Here is a 17,566-nt window from a genome sequence, read left to right as displayed (position 1 = left end):
CTGTTTTTATTTACATTCATATTTTTACATTCTAAAAAGACACACACTAAGCAAAGGGGTATTATAATCACACGTAGATGGCGGTTAATAATCATTCAGTATTGGTAGTTTGCAGGAGATGCTACACCTACGCTCAGGACATTCTCACCGTTCTGTCAGACCAAAACTTCTCGCCCATTATTCGACTCGCCTGGTCCACGAACATACCTAAAGTATATGTATGAAAGAGTGCTTCATTTCAGTTCACGAATCCTTTCACGAAGCCTCAAAGAAAAACAAAACCTCTTTTTGACCCAAGATTTATATTCTTTGGAAATTGCTGGAGAATCACATGCTAGCGTGTATGGTTTTAAAACTGCGTTTGTATAGACTTTTTGAGCAAAGACACAATCTACAACACGTTTTTTTTTTTTTTTTCTTTTGATGCTCGTTTGATACATTATCCTCCGCCTCGGTTCAAGAGGTTGGCATTGAAGCTTTTAGCAATATTTGCATTCTGGAGAAGAGAGACGATACTGCCAAGAACAGAAGGAGGGAGGTTTACAATTGCTGAATTCATGGCCACTTAATTGTCAGAATAATTTCAACTTAAATTTCCTATCGTTTGTGGCAAGTGTTCAATAAGTATTTAATCTCGGTGTTTGCAGGTGGTCTCTTGTACCCTGGTGTTATTGAGACTTGTTCTGCAATCCTCATCACAATTTGTATTTCCGAGTTACTCCATGACACTTGTTTTAGTTGATCATGGCAGTAAATAAGTGCTCAAATTGTAAACCGATGTTAATGCTAATCTGAGTCCTGCAGGGTCATGAGGCGAGATATTGTTTTTATGGAAACTGAGAAGAAAACAATATCCAGATCGTGTATATTACTTATCTATTATGCCTTTTCTATTTTTATAGAGGTTTTATAATATTGCCTAAATCATTTCTCTGAATTAAAACGGTTGTTTAAAAAAAAAAAATCTACTCAAAAGTTCAACAGTGTTTTTGTAGAATCTTAATGTGAAGTTTTGTGGATACATTCACTGATTGTTTAAACGATGGATGTGTGGCCCTTTTCACTAGTTGTAGTCTTCTGTTTAGTCAAAAACAATTAATTGTACCACAAGTATTTTTTAATTTTCTTTTTTTTTTTTTAATCCTGAAGCAAATCAACGGTTCAGTCTAAAGTTTATACTCAGTGTAATATCTCTGAAGTACATCATTGAAATGTATAGTGATGAAAGCTGAAATGTGCTATTATCAGAAATCATTTAATGCTCTCGCAACATGACTTGAGCTCGGAGTTGCAATTAGTTTAAATTGTATATTGCATTTTCTCTTTTGACATTTACCTCACTATTATCGTCACTGTTCGACTTTGTATTTATTATCAGTGCTTTTTATTTTCACTGATTAATTGCAAATAAGCCAATTCTTGTTAACCTCACAATCTCTACAGACACGCATCTCAATCCAGGTGAGGAGATGAGTGTGGCTTGTGCAGATATGCCTCTCTCATTCGAGACGCTTTAGACTGAACCCAGGTGTGAGGCGCTTAGATGCTAGTGCAGGGAACGCCCAGTCGCTGATCTGTGCCTCTGTTCAGACAAACACATGATATACATGCATTACAAACCATTAAGTGGAAGAAAAATGGGAAGGACATTCAAATCACCATTTTAAACAATCCAAAGATTCGTGTACACTTATTCTAGGCAGGGATTTTTGTTTGTTAGGCAGAATTATTATTATTTATTTCTTTTTTTTTAGTTTTGTTCCTTTTATCCAGAGCAGATTGACTGACGTTTGTGCAAAGTTCTGCGGATTTGTGCGCACTCAAAAATGCAGAGTAGTTCCACTAATGTGCCAAACACATCAAGTCTTAAAATTCTGTATATGTTTAATGATGAATACTCTGTTCCTCGCTCTGTGTCCCATCATGTTGTTGTCTTTCACGGAGTTCACTGGAGCTAAATTGTATCCATTTGTGTTCCCCATGACGGGTGTTTTGTGATTGAGAACCAGTATGAGCAGCTCCAAATATGCATTATTCCACAGTCCCACACAATTCAGAATTGAAGCACAAAATAAAAGGACTTTCAGTGAAAGAGCTGAAACATTGAAGCACAATTTTTCTTTTGGTTTCTCTCTCTTTCCCTTGGTCTAAAATGGAGATGTGGTTGTGAGAAATTGCACATTGAAATGTCCCTGTTGAGGACCGTGTTGTGGTAGCTGTAGTAGGCAGGTTGTGTTGTCTCTCGGTGTTGTTGATGTTTAATGTTATTCCCTTTGTTCACTATTGGCATGGTGCTTCTCTCCCTCTTTTCTTCCCACTTTTCTTCATCGTTTCCTGTGTTGCATTCGATGTTTTGTGTTTAGATGACGTGTGCACCTTTGAAATCCCCTCCTCATGCAAAAAATAATCATTCATGATTTTCTTTTTCATCCCCTTCTCCTTTTTTCCGTTGTGCTTTAACCTAGGTTTGTTATTCGTTTTTTTTGTTCTAGATTTCTTCGTGCCCGTTTGTCATCGTTTGCCTAGCATGTCGATGTGACGTCAAAAGTTCATCGTCCAGTCCGTTGTCCTCTTCGCTTCTCTGACGCTTGAAATTTCACACTTGACCTTTTTGTTAACTTTTGACGCTTATTGATTACTTTTGTTTGTTTCTTTGTGTGATGTTCATTTGTCATTTGTGCTGCCAATAGGGAGCGTTAGAAAGACTGCTAAAAGTGTAAAAAGTTTCATGAAAACTGTTCTGAGCAAAGAGTCTATTTTTCTAGAACGTTCAAACATAACCACTAGATTTTTGCAGAAGCTTATAATTTTAATTTTTCAGAGTTTTCCTTTATCGATTTTTATTGTTTAAGCAGTCTTCCTAACGCTTCTAATTGTACTCCTTTTTGATTATCATTATTTTCCTTCTCAAAGCAGCCATTCAGTTTATAGAATCACTTGTGTGTTCAAGTGTGGGTGTGTTTCCCTCTTTCTCTCACTTGTTAGTTCTAATACTTTTAGAGGATGTTTTCGTCACATTTTGCTGAAATGGAGGATAAACTTTGTAATTTTGTGTTAGGTTAGTTGGCATGATGTAATTTTGGGAGTTTCTATTAACCGAGTGACATTACAATAGACACTTGAATTGCCTTTTTCTTCGTGTGTCGAGCCAACACAGGCACATGTTTTTCATTTCCTTATCGTGTGAAAATCAGGATTAGTCTGAAATAATGCATAGAATGAGCAGAGTTGAATTTCTTGTCACAGGTAAATATTAAGCATGCATGTTTTTTTTTTGTAAGTGCACTGAAATCCTCAGCAAAATGTGATCTAGTTCTGTTTCAAAAAGTCAAGATTAATAAAGTGGTGCCAAAAGTTTTGCATGTTGCTGTTGGTTACATTTACAGTATGTTTTACATCATGCTTTTATGGCTCCTTCTACAATGACATGTGGTCTCATTTTGATAGTTAAGTTTAAGATTTAAAATGCAATACAATGTGTGTTTAGGTTATGGGTTAAAGTGTGTTTTAACATTGTATTGTCATAAAAATTGAAATGTTTCAAATGAGTCCTTGGGTATAAATTTATTGTGCCTACAACAGCAAACACACATGCTCTTGATGATGTTCAGTTAATGAAAATGTTACAACCATACAGTTGGTTTGTTTTACAGAGCTTGCAAGCATTTTTTTCACCCCCATTCTGACTTCTATATCAGTTGTGAAGTTCTGGACTGGTTGGTAGAGCTCAACTGAAGCGTCGCCCCCTTAGCCTTTAGTTTCAAGGCATGTCTCCATGAATGAAGAGCTACATTTGGAAGTCTTTCTGTTTAAAGATGTATTCTGACAGACTAATCTAATTGGGGGTTGAGGTGGTTGTTTTCTATTTAGATTTTAAGCTGCTGTTTTGTGAGTTTAAATGTACTCTGAAAGAACATTTCCTGTGGGATGTTTGTCATTACTGGTACAGAGTGATTGTATTTAACATTTGTACAGATTTTGCCTTTTCTACTACATAAGCTGTTTCACAATGTAAATCCCAGTAAAGTAGAAGCATGTAGACGGTAACACCATGACCAAACATCAACCTGTACAGAGTAACCAAATTACAAACAAAAATTAACTCCACAAAACAGCCTTTAACTGAGTTAAGATTTTTTTTTTAAGTTGTTTTGTCACTTAAGTTGTGTGATTTTCATTGGAAGTGTAGAGTGCAGAATTGATTAAATGTCTGAAATATGTTGTATAAGGTTGGTTAAGGTTTTCACGCCACAGAAATATAGCAAAACGGACACCCATGGAGCAGTCATTGGTAGTTTATCTTTAGTTTATGTATGATTAAACTGTTTGAAAACATTCACACACATTGTCTGAATTCATTTTTCTTTCTTCTGAATTTAAAGATGCCAGAAATGCACATCAAGCTTCCGTTTTAGATTTGAATGTGATTTTAGAACTTTCAATTAAATAATTATACTTCATGATTCTCTACTTGTACTTAAATTTAAAGATAAAAGTTATTAATCCTTGCCAGTGCTATAAATAAATGTGCAGTAGCTGCTGTGGTTGAATTTGTTGTAATTGATTAGTTTAGGCTAGCCAAAAACCAATCGAATGCAATATTTATACACACAATTGTGCAAGTTATTGTTTGCCTGTAGTGTCATTTATTCAGCAAACTCAAAGCATGAAAACATTGAACTTGCAACAAATAAACATTCAGTAGCTTTTCCATCTGCACTAACGAAGAACTGATGATTCAAACTTTACATCTGTTAGGAGCTTTTTTTTTCCCCCTTTGTAAGCACTTTAAAAGAGCTCATGACCATGTTATAAAGAAATACACAGTAGTAGCAGTTGTCACATCAACAAGGTAGTCATTGTTTATCTTTCAAAAGTTTGGAGACCACATATTGAACTACACTCATAGGTAGAAAAGAGCTGATTTATAAATCTAGAAGAAAAAGACACCTTGTTTCTGTGCTGATGTTTGGCAGGTAAGTGTCAGAGTTTGCTGTGGTCTTTGGAGGAGTTGTCCACATCTGCAGCGGAGACAGGAGACAGGTGGTTATACTTGGGTGTGATGTTCATGTGGACAGTTAATGAATACGGATCCTGCCCAACGATACGGTGCAGGTTTGTGCTGTCCCCCTGGAGCTCTTCGAGACTTTTCTCAGTTTTCATCACGCCACCGCTCCTTCCAGAGGGGTCCACTTTTTCCGGGTACAGAGCATCCCCTGTGTATTAAAGAAGAGAAACCTTGTCTGATAAAGAGGTGACAATTAGCAGAAATGTCTTTTAACTTATATGACATAAATACCTGGTAAAATGCTTGCAACGCAGTCAGGTGCCAGCAGGAGAACAGGCAGCCAGTGTTCGCACCCATCCAAAGACCTCTGCCAGGCGAAGCCATGGAGATCTGTGAGAGCTGGAAACCGGCGCATACGTCCCAGCTCGTAGAACTGAGGAGGAGCGATCCAGATCTCCTTTGATTTATAGCTGTGCAGCACTTCAGAGGGACTCGACCACTGAGAAACAAGGTGGTGCATTTCCCAAGAGTTAAGCACTGTGTGTGTACTTGTAAGGATATGTCTTAATGATTTAAAGGAGTAAGCTCACTTTCAGAATGACAATTCTGTCATCATTTGCTCACTCTTCACTTGTTCCAAACCTGTACGAGTTTCTTTCTTTCTTTTGAACACACAAGATGTTTTGAAAATTTTTGGGATCTGAACAGATGAGCACCATTGACTTCCATAGTAATTTTTCCCCCTATTATGGAACTCAATAGTGCTCAATATCTGTTCCAATATTATTTTTAAATACATCCTTTTGTATTCAACAGAAGAAAGAAACTCAGACATGTTTGGAAAAATCAGAGAGAGAATAAATGACAATTTTCATTTTGAAAATGAACTTTTGTTTTAATAGCTACAGCGAAAATGTTACGTTTATGAATAATAGTTACGTTACGTGACTTGACGTTTAGCCACTTCCGTTAAGTGGGCGCAGCCTAGCTGGCGAAAGAGCGCTTGCCTCATGAATATTAATGAGGCCACGGGCGAACGCTCAGAACGTCAACATGGAGCCAAATCAAAGTTGTTTCGCCAGCTGGATACTAATTGGCCGCGAATGCCTAAATTGATCAAATATAATTTCAGTGCAACATTAGAGACTGACAAAAGTAGCCTTTAATCTATCGGACAAATTACTGTACAACGTGATAATCTCACGGTTCAAAACGCACCTTGAAGTGAACTATTTCCCTGTCGTCGTGAAGCGTGTGCGGCGTGTCGTGCAGACAGCAGAAGTAGAAGGCAGTGTCGTAGCGCCTCTGTTTGTCCTGCATGCCTATGGGGGTCAGCCAGTTGCCCCACTCGTGTAGAGCCCAGATATTGGGCAGACACTGCAGCTCCCTGCACATCTTAATAAAATTCGCCGAGTCACCAATAACCAGAGACCTCCACTTGGACAGCACGTCTCTGTCCCACAGTCCGCTCAGTGTGGTGAGGGCTGGCTGGGGGTCACTGTCCCGAGCATCATCTGTGCGCACGCGAATGCTGTTTTCCTCGTGTTTGGGAACCGCCAGGAGCACGCCGGACTCCTCAAACGTCTCCCTAACCGCACATATCCTGAAAGCCACGTCTCCGGGGATCGGGGATCCCAGTTTCGCTCTGTCGGTGGCGAAAATGGGTGGCCTGGTCCCAGGCGGCTGCTTCGCGACTCCTATGCCGAAGTTGGGCTTTTTCGTGAAGGATTTAAAGACCTCCTGCCACTCGCTGGAGAAGTCAGACGAGTCCACCAGCCCCCCAGGAAACACATAGGCATTGGGCATGAAGCCGCTGTTCCCGCTCCGTTTCAGCAGCAGCACGTGATAATCAAAGGCAGGTTTGTGCGCTGTATGAGTGACTCTCTCCAGAGAGTCCGCGCTCGGAGCGTGTCTCAGGCCGGCCGCCAGGATCACCGTCGCCGCCTCCCGCCAGTGTTTCAGCGCCCTGTTCATCTTGGCCCTCGCTTAACTTACATGTTCAACCGTTATTCCAACCTTTTAACTTCGGTCAACTACTCATGAATGGCGCCAAGGACAGCACAGAGAAAATAATAGTGCATTCATTCTATATTTGTTGAGTGGCGCCATCTACTGCAAGGGATGAATGAACGATTGATTGTCATAACTCATGAAGACATTTTTGTCCCATTGGAGAAAATTCTATGCTACAACTACAAGTATATTGCTTTGAGTATATTAATTTAGGAGTTCAAGCAAGTCAACAATCCCTATAAAATCCCAGTAACCGCTGAGAAACGCAACGGGTATCACGTGAGATCGCACTCTTACAGGAACGCCCACCTGGAGGAGAACGTGACCTGAGGGCAAAACAAGGCTTTCCTCCGGTGACCGCCGGGTATTTTTTTACGAGGTTTGAATTAAGTGGTAAGACAGTGATATTTAAAGGCCAAATACAGTATATGCACCTTATCGATGATGCAAACTTTGCATAGGCAATCAGATGAACATATAATATAAATGCAACGCGCAAAGTTTCACAATGTTCTCCCATAGCAAACCGTTATAGAGAAAACATTTAACCATTTACTACATTGCGTTCATATTCCGAGCTCATCTGCACGCCTGTATAAAGAACACATCATCAATAAAATGTGTAGTGAATCTAGACCATGTTTAGACCAATATAAGCATCTGCACAATTTCCCATTGTCAAGATATACATTTCTAAGATATAGAGTGCAACCGAGACTGATTTAGACCGAGACTACATGATTTAATAATTCTCCTATGGAGAAAATGAATGGGATATTTACTTCTATTACACTCCATTACAAGTAATTCTATAATAGGCTACTTAAAGATGTACATTAATAGAATTCTTAATCTCCTGTCTGAGTAAGTTCATACAATGGGTTGTCCTAAAGTCATCGTTTGAAATCATCTGTTTAACATTCAAGGAAAAATAATTTTACTCTGGATAGTTAATTTCTTTACAATTCATGAATTTGAGTTCAATAAGCTTATCACTGCTATTCTGTACAACAAGTGTGCATATAATAACACATAATACACAAATAAAAAAAAAATTTAAATAAAAACTGCTGTGACTCAGGAAATACCTGTCAAACAATGGATCATCAGGCATTAGAAACAATAATAAAATAATACAAAAATCGTTCCACGTTCCCTTTAAGAACCATTTATCCACTCTTTCATGGATCAGTCTGTTGTCCATTGCTGGTTATTACATCTGTGTCTGTCCATCAGTGTGAAGTCTGTCACTCAGTCTTTTCAGGTGGAACAACTTCCAGTAGCAGCTGAAGATGCATGGTGAGTGGCCCTGGAAGAGTTTTTCATATTTAAGAATTTATGGGAAGAGATGCTATTAGCCATTTCTTGACTAAATCTTATTGGGACTAGGATAGTAGATAATAGAGATCTTAAAAAAATTAATTACTGTACACAGAATGAACCTATTCATATTATGTGAAAATTCAAATATTTAATACATTTAGAAAAGTTTTAAGTATTTATAAAATACAGTTTTAGGTTCTCATAATTATTTTTGTTTTGTGTAAAGTCATAATTTTTGTCATTACAATACTGATCCGTTTGCTAACTGCAATGTTTACTATTTACTATTTTTCATTGTGTGATCTTTGGTGAACTGTATTTAAACTTCTTGTGTTCAGTCTGACCCACAAACATTAAAACACTATGTATTATAATACTAAATGGAACCCACAACAATTAAATACCAAAATGTATTGTTCCTGTTTTTTAATTCGTTGATAAAAATGGAGATTTCAATGATATTTTGACCACTGAACCAGGCAATGGCCCTAGTTTCATTTCATAAATCTGGTTACCTTAATTAAAATGTATTAAGGGTCAAAACAAACATATGTTTCGCTCAGTAAAATATGTCCAGATGTGTCATTTCCAGTTACTTACTCATGATGCGCTGAGTCCAGTTGAATTTGTAGTAAATGAAGGGCACATATAAGAGGAGACCACCGACTATGAACACTGTGCAGTACAGGTATTCCCACTCAGGCTTGTCTATGATGGGAGCAAGAACCAGATAACAGGACACAATCACCACCAAAACAGGGATGACTATCGGCACCTGAGAGAAACAAAAAGCAAACATTTTGATGTCGAATAGCCATTTTACAACAGAGTACCATAAACCATAACAAAAGACTTGCTCTATTAAAATTTAAATATATTAGAAAAAATTATTCACATGATGAGGTGTCCCTAACCTTGACTGGTCTCTGAAGATCCTTCCTGGTGAATCGCATAACAATGAGCGCAAGACATGTGAGCCCATAGAAAACCCACTGAGCAAAACTGAAGTAATTAATGAGAGTGTTTATGTCTGCTGGCATGATGTAGATGATTGACAGGAAGCCCTGCAAATCACATTCAAGAACAAATACTTAATCATAAAATGTATATATTGTTAATCTGTTTATAATTGTTCTCATAGTCGATGTAATATCAAATATGGAAAAAAAAAAAGTGTTGAGAATGTAATATTACATTAAATATTAGAGCTGGAGAAGGTGTGTAACGTTTCACACTGATGTATGACATGATTTTAGCCATGTGGCCCTCCCGTCCCGCCACATATGTCAACCTAACATTTACAAACAGACATGACAGACAGTGAGAGTCAGGCCCAGAAAACAACTTTCAGCAATGTTCAAGTGTGCAAACTATAATAAAACCGCTGAATTTCCCAACCTGCCTGCGGTGAAACAGCTCCCATTGGCTGCACCAAAAGTGGAAAAGACCACAAATAAAGGCACAATCCATGATAATGGGTACAGCACTCTGTCACCAAAGGTCTGTGAGATAACCAATGATTTAGTCAAATACAGCTCGATCATTTTACATCAAAAAGGATATTAACTGAAAACTTCAAAATATAAACTGACATTAAAGACAATTCTCAAAATGACCGATGAATTTCCATGACTTATCCAATTACAAACCCGATTCCAAAAAATTTAGGAAACTTTACATGTTTACCACTGTGTGGCATCCCCTTTTCTTTTTATAACAGTCTGCAAACGTCTGGGGACTGAGGAGACAAGTTGCTCAAGTTTAGGAATAGGAATGTCCCATTCTTGTCTAATGCAGACTTCAAGTTCCTCGAATGTCTTAGGTCTTCTTTGTTGCAATTTCCTTTTTATGTGCCAAATGTTTTCTATGGGTGAAAGATCTGGACTGCAGGCTGGCCATTTCAGTACCCGGATCCTCCTTCTACGTAGCCATGATGTTGTAATTGATGTGGTACGTGGTCTGGCATTGTCATGTTTGAAAATGCAAGGTCTTCCCTGAAGGAGACAACGTCTGAATGGGAGCATATGTTGTTCTAGAAAATATGCAACCCCATACCATCAGAGATGCAGGCTTCTGAACTGAGCTCTAACAACAACTTGGGTTGAACTTTAGTCCGGATGACATGGCTCCCCAATTTTCCAAAAAGAACTTCAAATTTTGATTCGTCTGACCACAGAACAGTTTTCCACTTTGCCACAGTCCATTTAAAATGAGCCTTGGCCCGGAGAAAACTCCTGCGCTTCTGGATCATGTTTAGATATGGCTTCTTTTTTGACCTGCAGAGCTTTAGCCGGCAATGGTGAATGGGACGGTGGATTGTGTTCACCGACAGTGTTTTCTGGAAGTATTCCTGAGCCCATGTTGTGACTTCAATTACAGTAGCATTCCTGTATGTGATGCAGTGCCGTCTAAAGGCCCAAAGATCACAGGCATTCAGTATGGTTTTCCAGCCTTGACCCTTACGCACAGAGATTGTTCCAGATTCTCTGAATCTTTGGATGATATTATGCTCTGTAGATGATGATAACTTAAAACTCTTTGCAATTATTCTCTGAGAAACTCCTTTCTGATATTGCTCCACTATGACTACGTTTACATGCAGCCAATAACCCGTTCAAAACCGGGATATTAGCAATAACCCGGTCGCGCACGGCCATGTAAACACTGGCACAAACCCGGATATGCTCATATCCCGTTTTTTAAAAACCGGGATATTATACCTGGGGTACCCCTTTTCTAACCCGAATATTTGGTCTTGTAAACGCGTTTCGGCATATCCCCATCGAAATGTGTGTTCTGCGCATGTTCTATTCGCAAGGAATCTTGGTCTTTTGAGTCTTTGGATACAGGAAAAAGAATCGGAAATGACGCATATTGCGTCTTACGTCCAGACGCTAACCGTGCGTCGCCGTTTACATCGGGATATTGGCGACTGATTACATATTCCATGTATACAGGAGTAACTCTCTCTGCTCATGCATGTAAACGGGTTATCCCGAATGTTTCAGAAACCCAAATAGTGACCTTAACCTGACCATAATTTTAACAGCTTGTAAACGTAGTCTATTTTTCAACCGCAGCATTGGGGGGAATTGGTGATCCTCTGCCCATCTTGACTTCTGAGAGACACTGCCACTCTGAAAGGCTCTTTTTATACCCAATCATGTTGCCAATTGACCTAATAAGTTGCAAATTGGTCCTCCATCTGTTCCTTATATGTACATTTAACTTTTCCGGCCTCTTATTGCTACCTGTCCCAACTATTTTGGAATGTGTAGCTCTCATGAAATCCAAAATTAGCCAATATTTGGCATGGCATTTCAGAATGTCTCACTTTCAACATTTAATAGGTTATCTATATTCTATTGTGAATAAAATATAAGTTTATGAGATTTGTAAATAATTCCATTCCTTTTTTACTCACAATTTGTACAGTGTCCCAACCTTTTTGGAATCGGATTTGTATTTATGATTAGAGTATGACATAGAGTATGGTTTATAAAAATAAATTTTTAGAAATTGTGATTGCAAAACCAATTATTTGGCTTATTGGATATTACAGAACTAAGCACAGGTAGGGAAACTAAGCAAAACATTTTGGAAATCACAAACACAAAAATGATAGGAAGTATGATTAGTGACATTTGCGTTTGAAACATTTGGAGCAAGTAATTAAAGGTCAGTGTGTGGCAGTGAAGCAATGTAACTGTTGCACGTCACATGATAAGGACAACATGGCCAATGTAGTACACCAGATTGCGTTTGTACTTATTCAAAAGAAGTGATTTCCAATACAGCCTGTGACTAAGATTATAATACACACTCACCACAGCAACGGCAGGAGACTGCAGAAATTCAATAGGGGTCAAGACACTGAAATATGCGATGTTGACTAATATATAGCACACAGTAACCAGGGGAATCCCAATAATTATTGCCAGGGGAAGGTTTCTGTTCAAAAAAAGAGGTAACAACACAATAAGACTTCATGGCTTACACTGAAGCACAGACTACATTTAATAGGTGAAACTTTCACATGCACATGCAATTAAATAATTATTTTATTTCAGATTTCATATGTTGTAGTTTCATTTCATTCTGACCTGTATGGATTTTTCAGCTCTTCTGTTATGAAGTTAAGCTGATTCCTATGAAAAAGAAAAAAGGACTTTTAAAAGAATTGCCATAGCTGACTTGTAGTCTTGTACATGCTTCTCTCAGAACACGAACTGGATTGAGAATGATCTGGTGAAAGTCCAGGCAACTAAAAAAAAGATCTCACTGCATTCAAGTGTCCAAAAACATTCAGTTCCCTTTTCAGCACATCTCTCAATCCACTCTTATCAGATGTTGCTTTAACAGAGAAATCATTAGATTGTGTGAATGATTCCCTGGGTTGAAAGCACACTAGAATGTTGATTCTATGAATCAGTTAGATTCTAAGAATAGAAAAAATCTGTGCGTGTGTATTAAAAGTTTCAAAAAGATGAAAACTGGTGCTTAACATTAGCCACATATGCCACATGTGCAACATTATATTAGCTCGTCAATAATTTACCATCCATCATAAGCCCATAGTCCATTGTAAAATGCAAGGCCAATTGCTCCAAATGATGTTGTTGCCCCTGCAAATGGGTCTCTAAGATTCTGTGTATTGCCTATAAAACAATTATAACAATAAATAAGACACATTTTATTGATCTGTCATTGAGGTCACCTCATCTTAAACAATCTCTGGCCATAGTCTACAATGAGTCATCTTTCACAACATAATAAAAAAATAATTTCTTTATCAAAATGTATTTGATCCCAGTCCCTTCAATTGAATAATAAAATACTAATGTTGTTTGAATGTCACATAAGTCAGGTGTCAATAAAAATGTATATCACAGAGATCTCAAGGGATGGAGAGGTACCTTGAGCCAGCAGAATGATGCCTGAAACCACAATGATGACAATAATCAAAAGTTTGGCTGTTGTGAAAAAGTTCTGCACTCTGTAGGCCAGCTTCACACTCAGACAGTTGACGGCTGTAATTATTACTGATGGAGAGAACAGACAACAGCTGAGTACAGTACAATGCCATTTGAATATAAAAAAGGCCTAGACCTGTACATACAGATACAAGCTGCAGCCAGACACTTGGTGACCACTTGAGGAGGAGTGCACCCTGGGTAAAACGGTGTGGAGGCGTATTCAGCACAACTCAGGGCAATGATGGCAAATGACGAAGGCTTCAGCACGATGATCGTGGTCCAGGAATATAGGTATGCTAGCACTGGCCCAAAACCCTCCATCAGGTACGGATACTCTCCACCAGACTTCATGATCATTGTGCCTAGTTCAGCATAACAGAGGGCCCCTGCACACACATGCACAGGTAAACCTCTTAGTTTCTCAGTGTTCAAGCTGAGGTCAATGAGTCCGTTACTGAAAGGTCTTCTGCAGGCAGAGTCAGTATTAAACTAAAGAGGATTTCTGTGTCTTGTGAATTTTCCCAAACATTATGTGGCTTAAAAAGACTGACTGAGGGTTTCTGAATGAGTGAACATATCTGATTAACCTCCCTGCCTTTGCCCAACTATAATCTCAGCAGAAAGTGCAGGATAAAATAAAGACTGCCATTTAGATATTTGTAACACATAATGCAGTAAAACAACAGCTGCAATGGATGGAGCAAAAAAAGGTTCAGTAGGATACATCTGGCATAATGAACTAACAAACTTGCTTAATGTTAATTTTGAAATACACTGCTTAAAATTCCAATTGTTCTATTGCAATTATGTATTATGAGCAAAAATGAATTAACACTGAACAGCAGCATTTTTGAACATTTGTATAAATGCATGCTGTAAAAATACTGTTCATTGTTTATCATATCTAATGCTTTATCCATTAACTGAACCTTATTGTAAAGTGTTAGCAATAAAATATAGCACCAATTAATAAAGCAGCAACCTATGGACAAAGAAAAAGATTGTACTTTGCTTTAAGAAACAGTGAATCTTATCGTTACGTCATATGGAGAGATTACCAAACAGCCAAAACAATAGGACACGATACATGAGGTGACAATGCTTAATCTGACCCATTTATCGTTGTTATGAGGGTTTATCAAGGCTTTTATGCAACCTTCTAGATAATGTGTCTGTTGTGCGTATACTGACCCATCGTAGCCAGCAGTCCACACGCCGCCCACACACACAGACACGGGCCCACTGCTCCAGTCCCCTCCAGAACCGCTTTGGGAGAAACGAAAATCCCTGAGCCAATCATTGTTCCCACTATAAGACAGATGCCGCTTACGAGACCAACCTGAGATATTCAGTACGACAAGAGGTTAAAGGGTATTGGCTTCATTCATTATGAGCAATTGAGTTATAGTGAAATTACAATTAGGGATGCATGATGTTTCGATACATATAAGATTTTTGTATATATAACTGTAACAATATTTGTTGGATACTTCAATCCTCATTTACTTTCTTTTGTACATTTAGGTTAGCTTTGTCATTTGTCATATATATATATATATATATATATATATATATATATATATATATATATATATATATATATATATAGACTGAAGCATTCAAAAGTATTTGGTTTTGTGCCAGTCTGAAGAGAAGCTCCAGTGTCCATCCTGTCGTTGCTGTTAATGTAACAAGAAAGGTTAATGTACTGTCTTCCTTTTCTATTTATAATACGTTTTGTTATAACTTTTTTTGTTTTTATTCATTCATAGCATTGAACAGGACTAATTCTAGTTTTTAGTGTTTATTTATATAGAATTGCCACTGAATCAGTTATCGACAGTAACAAATAATAATTCAACATATGCATCCCTAATTTCAATGATCTACTACATGATCTCAACCCACTATTATCACAGAGAGAATGAAGCTTGTAGTTTGGTCTATATCCCTTATATTTTATGACTTTATTTTATTTGAATATAAGCTAAAGCTATTTGTATTACTGTGACTGTCCACGTCCTTATGCATGCACATTTCCATATAAAAAATCAAACTTGTCATTAGTGGGAGTCCCAAAAGAATATACAGACAGCCGGGTCAGGAAGGGAAGGGATTACACCGCAGTGATGGTGACAGGCACCGCCTGGTTACCCCACAGTTAAACCCTTCACACACTACACATCCATATGTCTGGATGGAAACCAGTGATCTTGAAACATTCTTCACATTCTTATGTGTGCTCATAATGGGTAAGATTATCTTTCTCTCTCACATTCTTCTGCAGAACTGCTGCTTTTGGCTGATCTTGGTTTTTGGCTTCCAGTGCACCCGAGATGCTCCCATTGTGAGTGTTCGGCTTTTTCAGATCTTCATCCATCGTTCACAGGGTCAACTCTACAGTCTTAATTTGGTGCAGTCAGACTAAATAAAAACAGACAAAAAATATAGTATACTTTTTACTATAAACAATTACACATAGTACGATCAATTGAAAAAAAAAGTTAATTAATTAAAAAAAAAGAAGAAGGAAACAACCAAGCCTGAACCTGCCTCAGTCTCTAAAATACAAACAGAAATCTAAAAAACTCTAAATCTAAGGACTAATACTTTATTCTCAGGGATGAAGACATTATATTGTTTTAAGTGTTGCTAATGCAGGAGACCTTGTGTCAAGATGTTGTGGGCTCTCTGACAGAGCTATTTATTCATACACTATATCATACAGTAACCTACTATCATTAATGGTTCAGTTCATACTACAGTCAAGAAGCCCTGACTAGAATCAACTGCAAAAAGTCTGCGGGAATTCAAGAAAAAGTAGTACTAAAACAAATATAGAATAAATAACATTAAAATTCTGCTATAAAGTCAGTAGAAGAGTTCACATAGCCTACATTTTTGTTTAGTTAAATGATTAAACCTTTTTCGAAACCCATTAATTTGTGCATCCGGAATCTTTTCTCTTCTACGCAGATATGAAATCAAAACACAGTGGCTACTAATGCTAAGTCTTGTGAAAAGAAATAGCATGAGTAAATTAAATGGGATTTGCCAATTGATTTGGAGACAGAGACATCCATGCAGCCATTATGGTCCATTATGTAGCACTATAAACACACTCATTTAACTTAAAGACTCACAGTATAAACAAACACACATCAAAATGTCATTCAAAATGTCTGTTTCATTTTCTGCCAAACGTTTGCCATGCTTGTTAAAAATATTCTTCACTGCTGACAAAAAAATATCACATTATCAATAACCTCGCAACATTATTTTACCTAAGATATGGTAGTGAATGTTTTCTGAGTGCACTTTTTCAGGTGCAGTTAGCAAGACAAACTAAAGGTTAACTCAAGCTTACTTTCAGATCCACCACTTCCACCGTCACATGACAATCGTGTTTAACTTGAGGTATGAGGAGAAAGACAAACCTGCAAAGCATTCGGTTTTTCCAGCAGATATCCTAAGTTTTGATCCATATCCAAATCCATGTGTTTAATAGCCAACAAAAGTGGGTGGGACTTTCGATGTTCAGTCATTCTCCAGCCTGACCCTGATTGAAGCAAACATGTGATAAGGAGGAGGAGAGGGACCAGGATTGGCTAGAGGTGAGCAGACTCTGGCCAACACAATACTTCTTTGAATGCGACACTTGATAAGGTTTGGTGGAAAGAGGGGGTTACAGTATACAGAACAGAACAGAACAGAACAGTCTCAGATCAAAGCTCTACCAGTACAACTCAATACAAGCCATTGCTCAGATACATACAGGCCTATACATACTTACATGTTTATTGTTATTCATGTTTGTTCGTAACACATTCATAAACATTCATTTATTCAACTTCATTTGTAACTGATGTGTTAGTATACAAGTAGAAATTAACATTAGCCTAAAGTAGATTAATAAAGTTAAAAAACTGTAAGAATGATAAACTATATATATATATATATATATATATATATATATATATATATATATATATATATATATAAATATATATATATATATATATATATATATATATATATATATATATAAAATGTTATCTAATACATAATATATTAATAATGTTAATGTATAGAACTGTACTGCAAAGTCTATCCATGTACACTAATAGCAGCACAGCTCTAACTAGCTGTTAACTACCTCAGTGTTTCAACAGTTCCTAATCTCCACAAACTGTACCCTATAGAAGATTTAAACACTAAATGATAAACACCAGTAAAACCATAAACT

General features: G+C 37.5%; 3 protein-coding genes across 10 annotated transcripts in view; 1 reads left to right on the top strand and 2 right to left on the bottom strand.

The window, feature by feature from the left end:
* LOC113051435 (CUGBP Elav-like family member 1) overlaps positions 1–4,341 on the top strand; it is a 37,698-nt gene extending 33,357 nt beyond the window's left edge. For all 7 annotated transcript variants that reach the window (XM_026215186.1, XM_026215183.1, XM_026215185.1 and 4 more), the window contains one exon: positions 2,493–4,341. The gene's annotated coding sequence lies outside the window, so the exon portion shown is untranslated. The remainder of the gene's footprint in view (positions 1–2,492) is intronic.
* A 285-nt stretch (positions 4,342–4,626) lies between these two features.
* On the bottom strand, positions 4,627–7,540 carry LOC113051438 (nucleoside diphosphate-linked moiety X motif 19-like). Its single transcript, XM_026215191.1, has 3 exons — positions 6,227–7,540; positions 5,300–5,507; positions 4,627–5,216 (listed from the first exon to the last, which is right to left on the bottom strand). Exons 1-3 carry the CDS (start codon positions 6,980–6,982, stop codon positions 4,984–4,986), a joined length of 1,197 nt encoding a protein of 398 aa, XP_026070976.1. The 5' UTR covers positions 6,983–7,540; the 3' UTR covers positions 4,627–4,983.
* A 202-nt stretch (positions 7,541–7,742) lies between these two features.
* Positions 7,743–17,252, bottom strand: LOC113051436 (b(0,+)-type amino acid transporter 1-like). Of its 2 annotated transcripts, XM_026215189.1 has the most exons (13): positions 16,758–17,252; positions 15,596–15,744; positions 14,512–14,659; positions 13,464–13,706; positions 13,261–13,386; positions 12,903–13,002; positions 12,448–12,492; positions 12,172–12,295; positions 9,743–9,846; positions 9,539–9,635; positions 9,259–9,408; positions 8,945–9,119; positions 7,743–8,330 (listed from the first exon to the last, which is right to left on the bottom strand). In XM_026215189.1, exons 2-13 carry the CDS (start codon positions 15,698–15,700, stop codon positions 8,269–8,271), a joined length of 1,479 nt encoding a protein of 492 aa, XP_026070974.1. In that variant the 5' UTR covers positions 15,701–15,744; positions 16,758–17,252; the 3' UTR covers positions 7,743–8,268. The 2 variants fall into 2 exon arrangements, with proteins under 2 accessions (XP_026070974.1, XP_026070975.1); XM_026215190.1 differs by lacking the exon at positions 16,758–17,252 and having other exon boundaries at positions 14,512–14,586; positions 15,596–15,734.
* Positions 17,253–17,566: the final 314 nt, after the last annotated feature.

Source organism: Carassius auratus, chromosome 32, assembly GCF_003368295.1.
Source record: "Carassius auratus strain Wakin chromosome 32, ASM336829v1, whole genome shotgun sequence".
NCBI lineage: Eukaryota > Metazoa > Chordata > Actinopteri > Cypriniformes > Cyprinidae > Carassius > Carassius auratus.
This window is presented reverse-complemented; position numbering and strand designations above follow the sequence as displayed.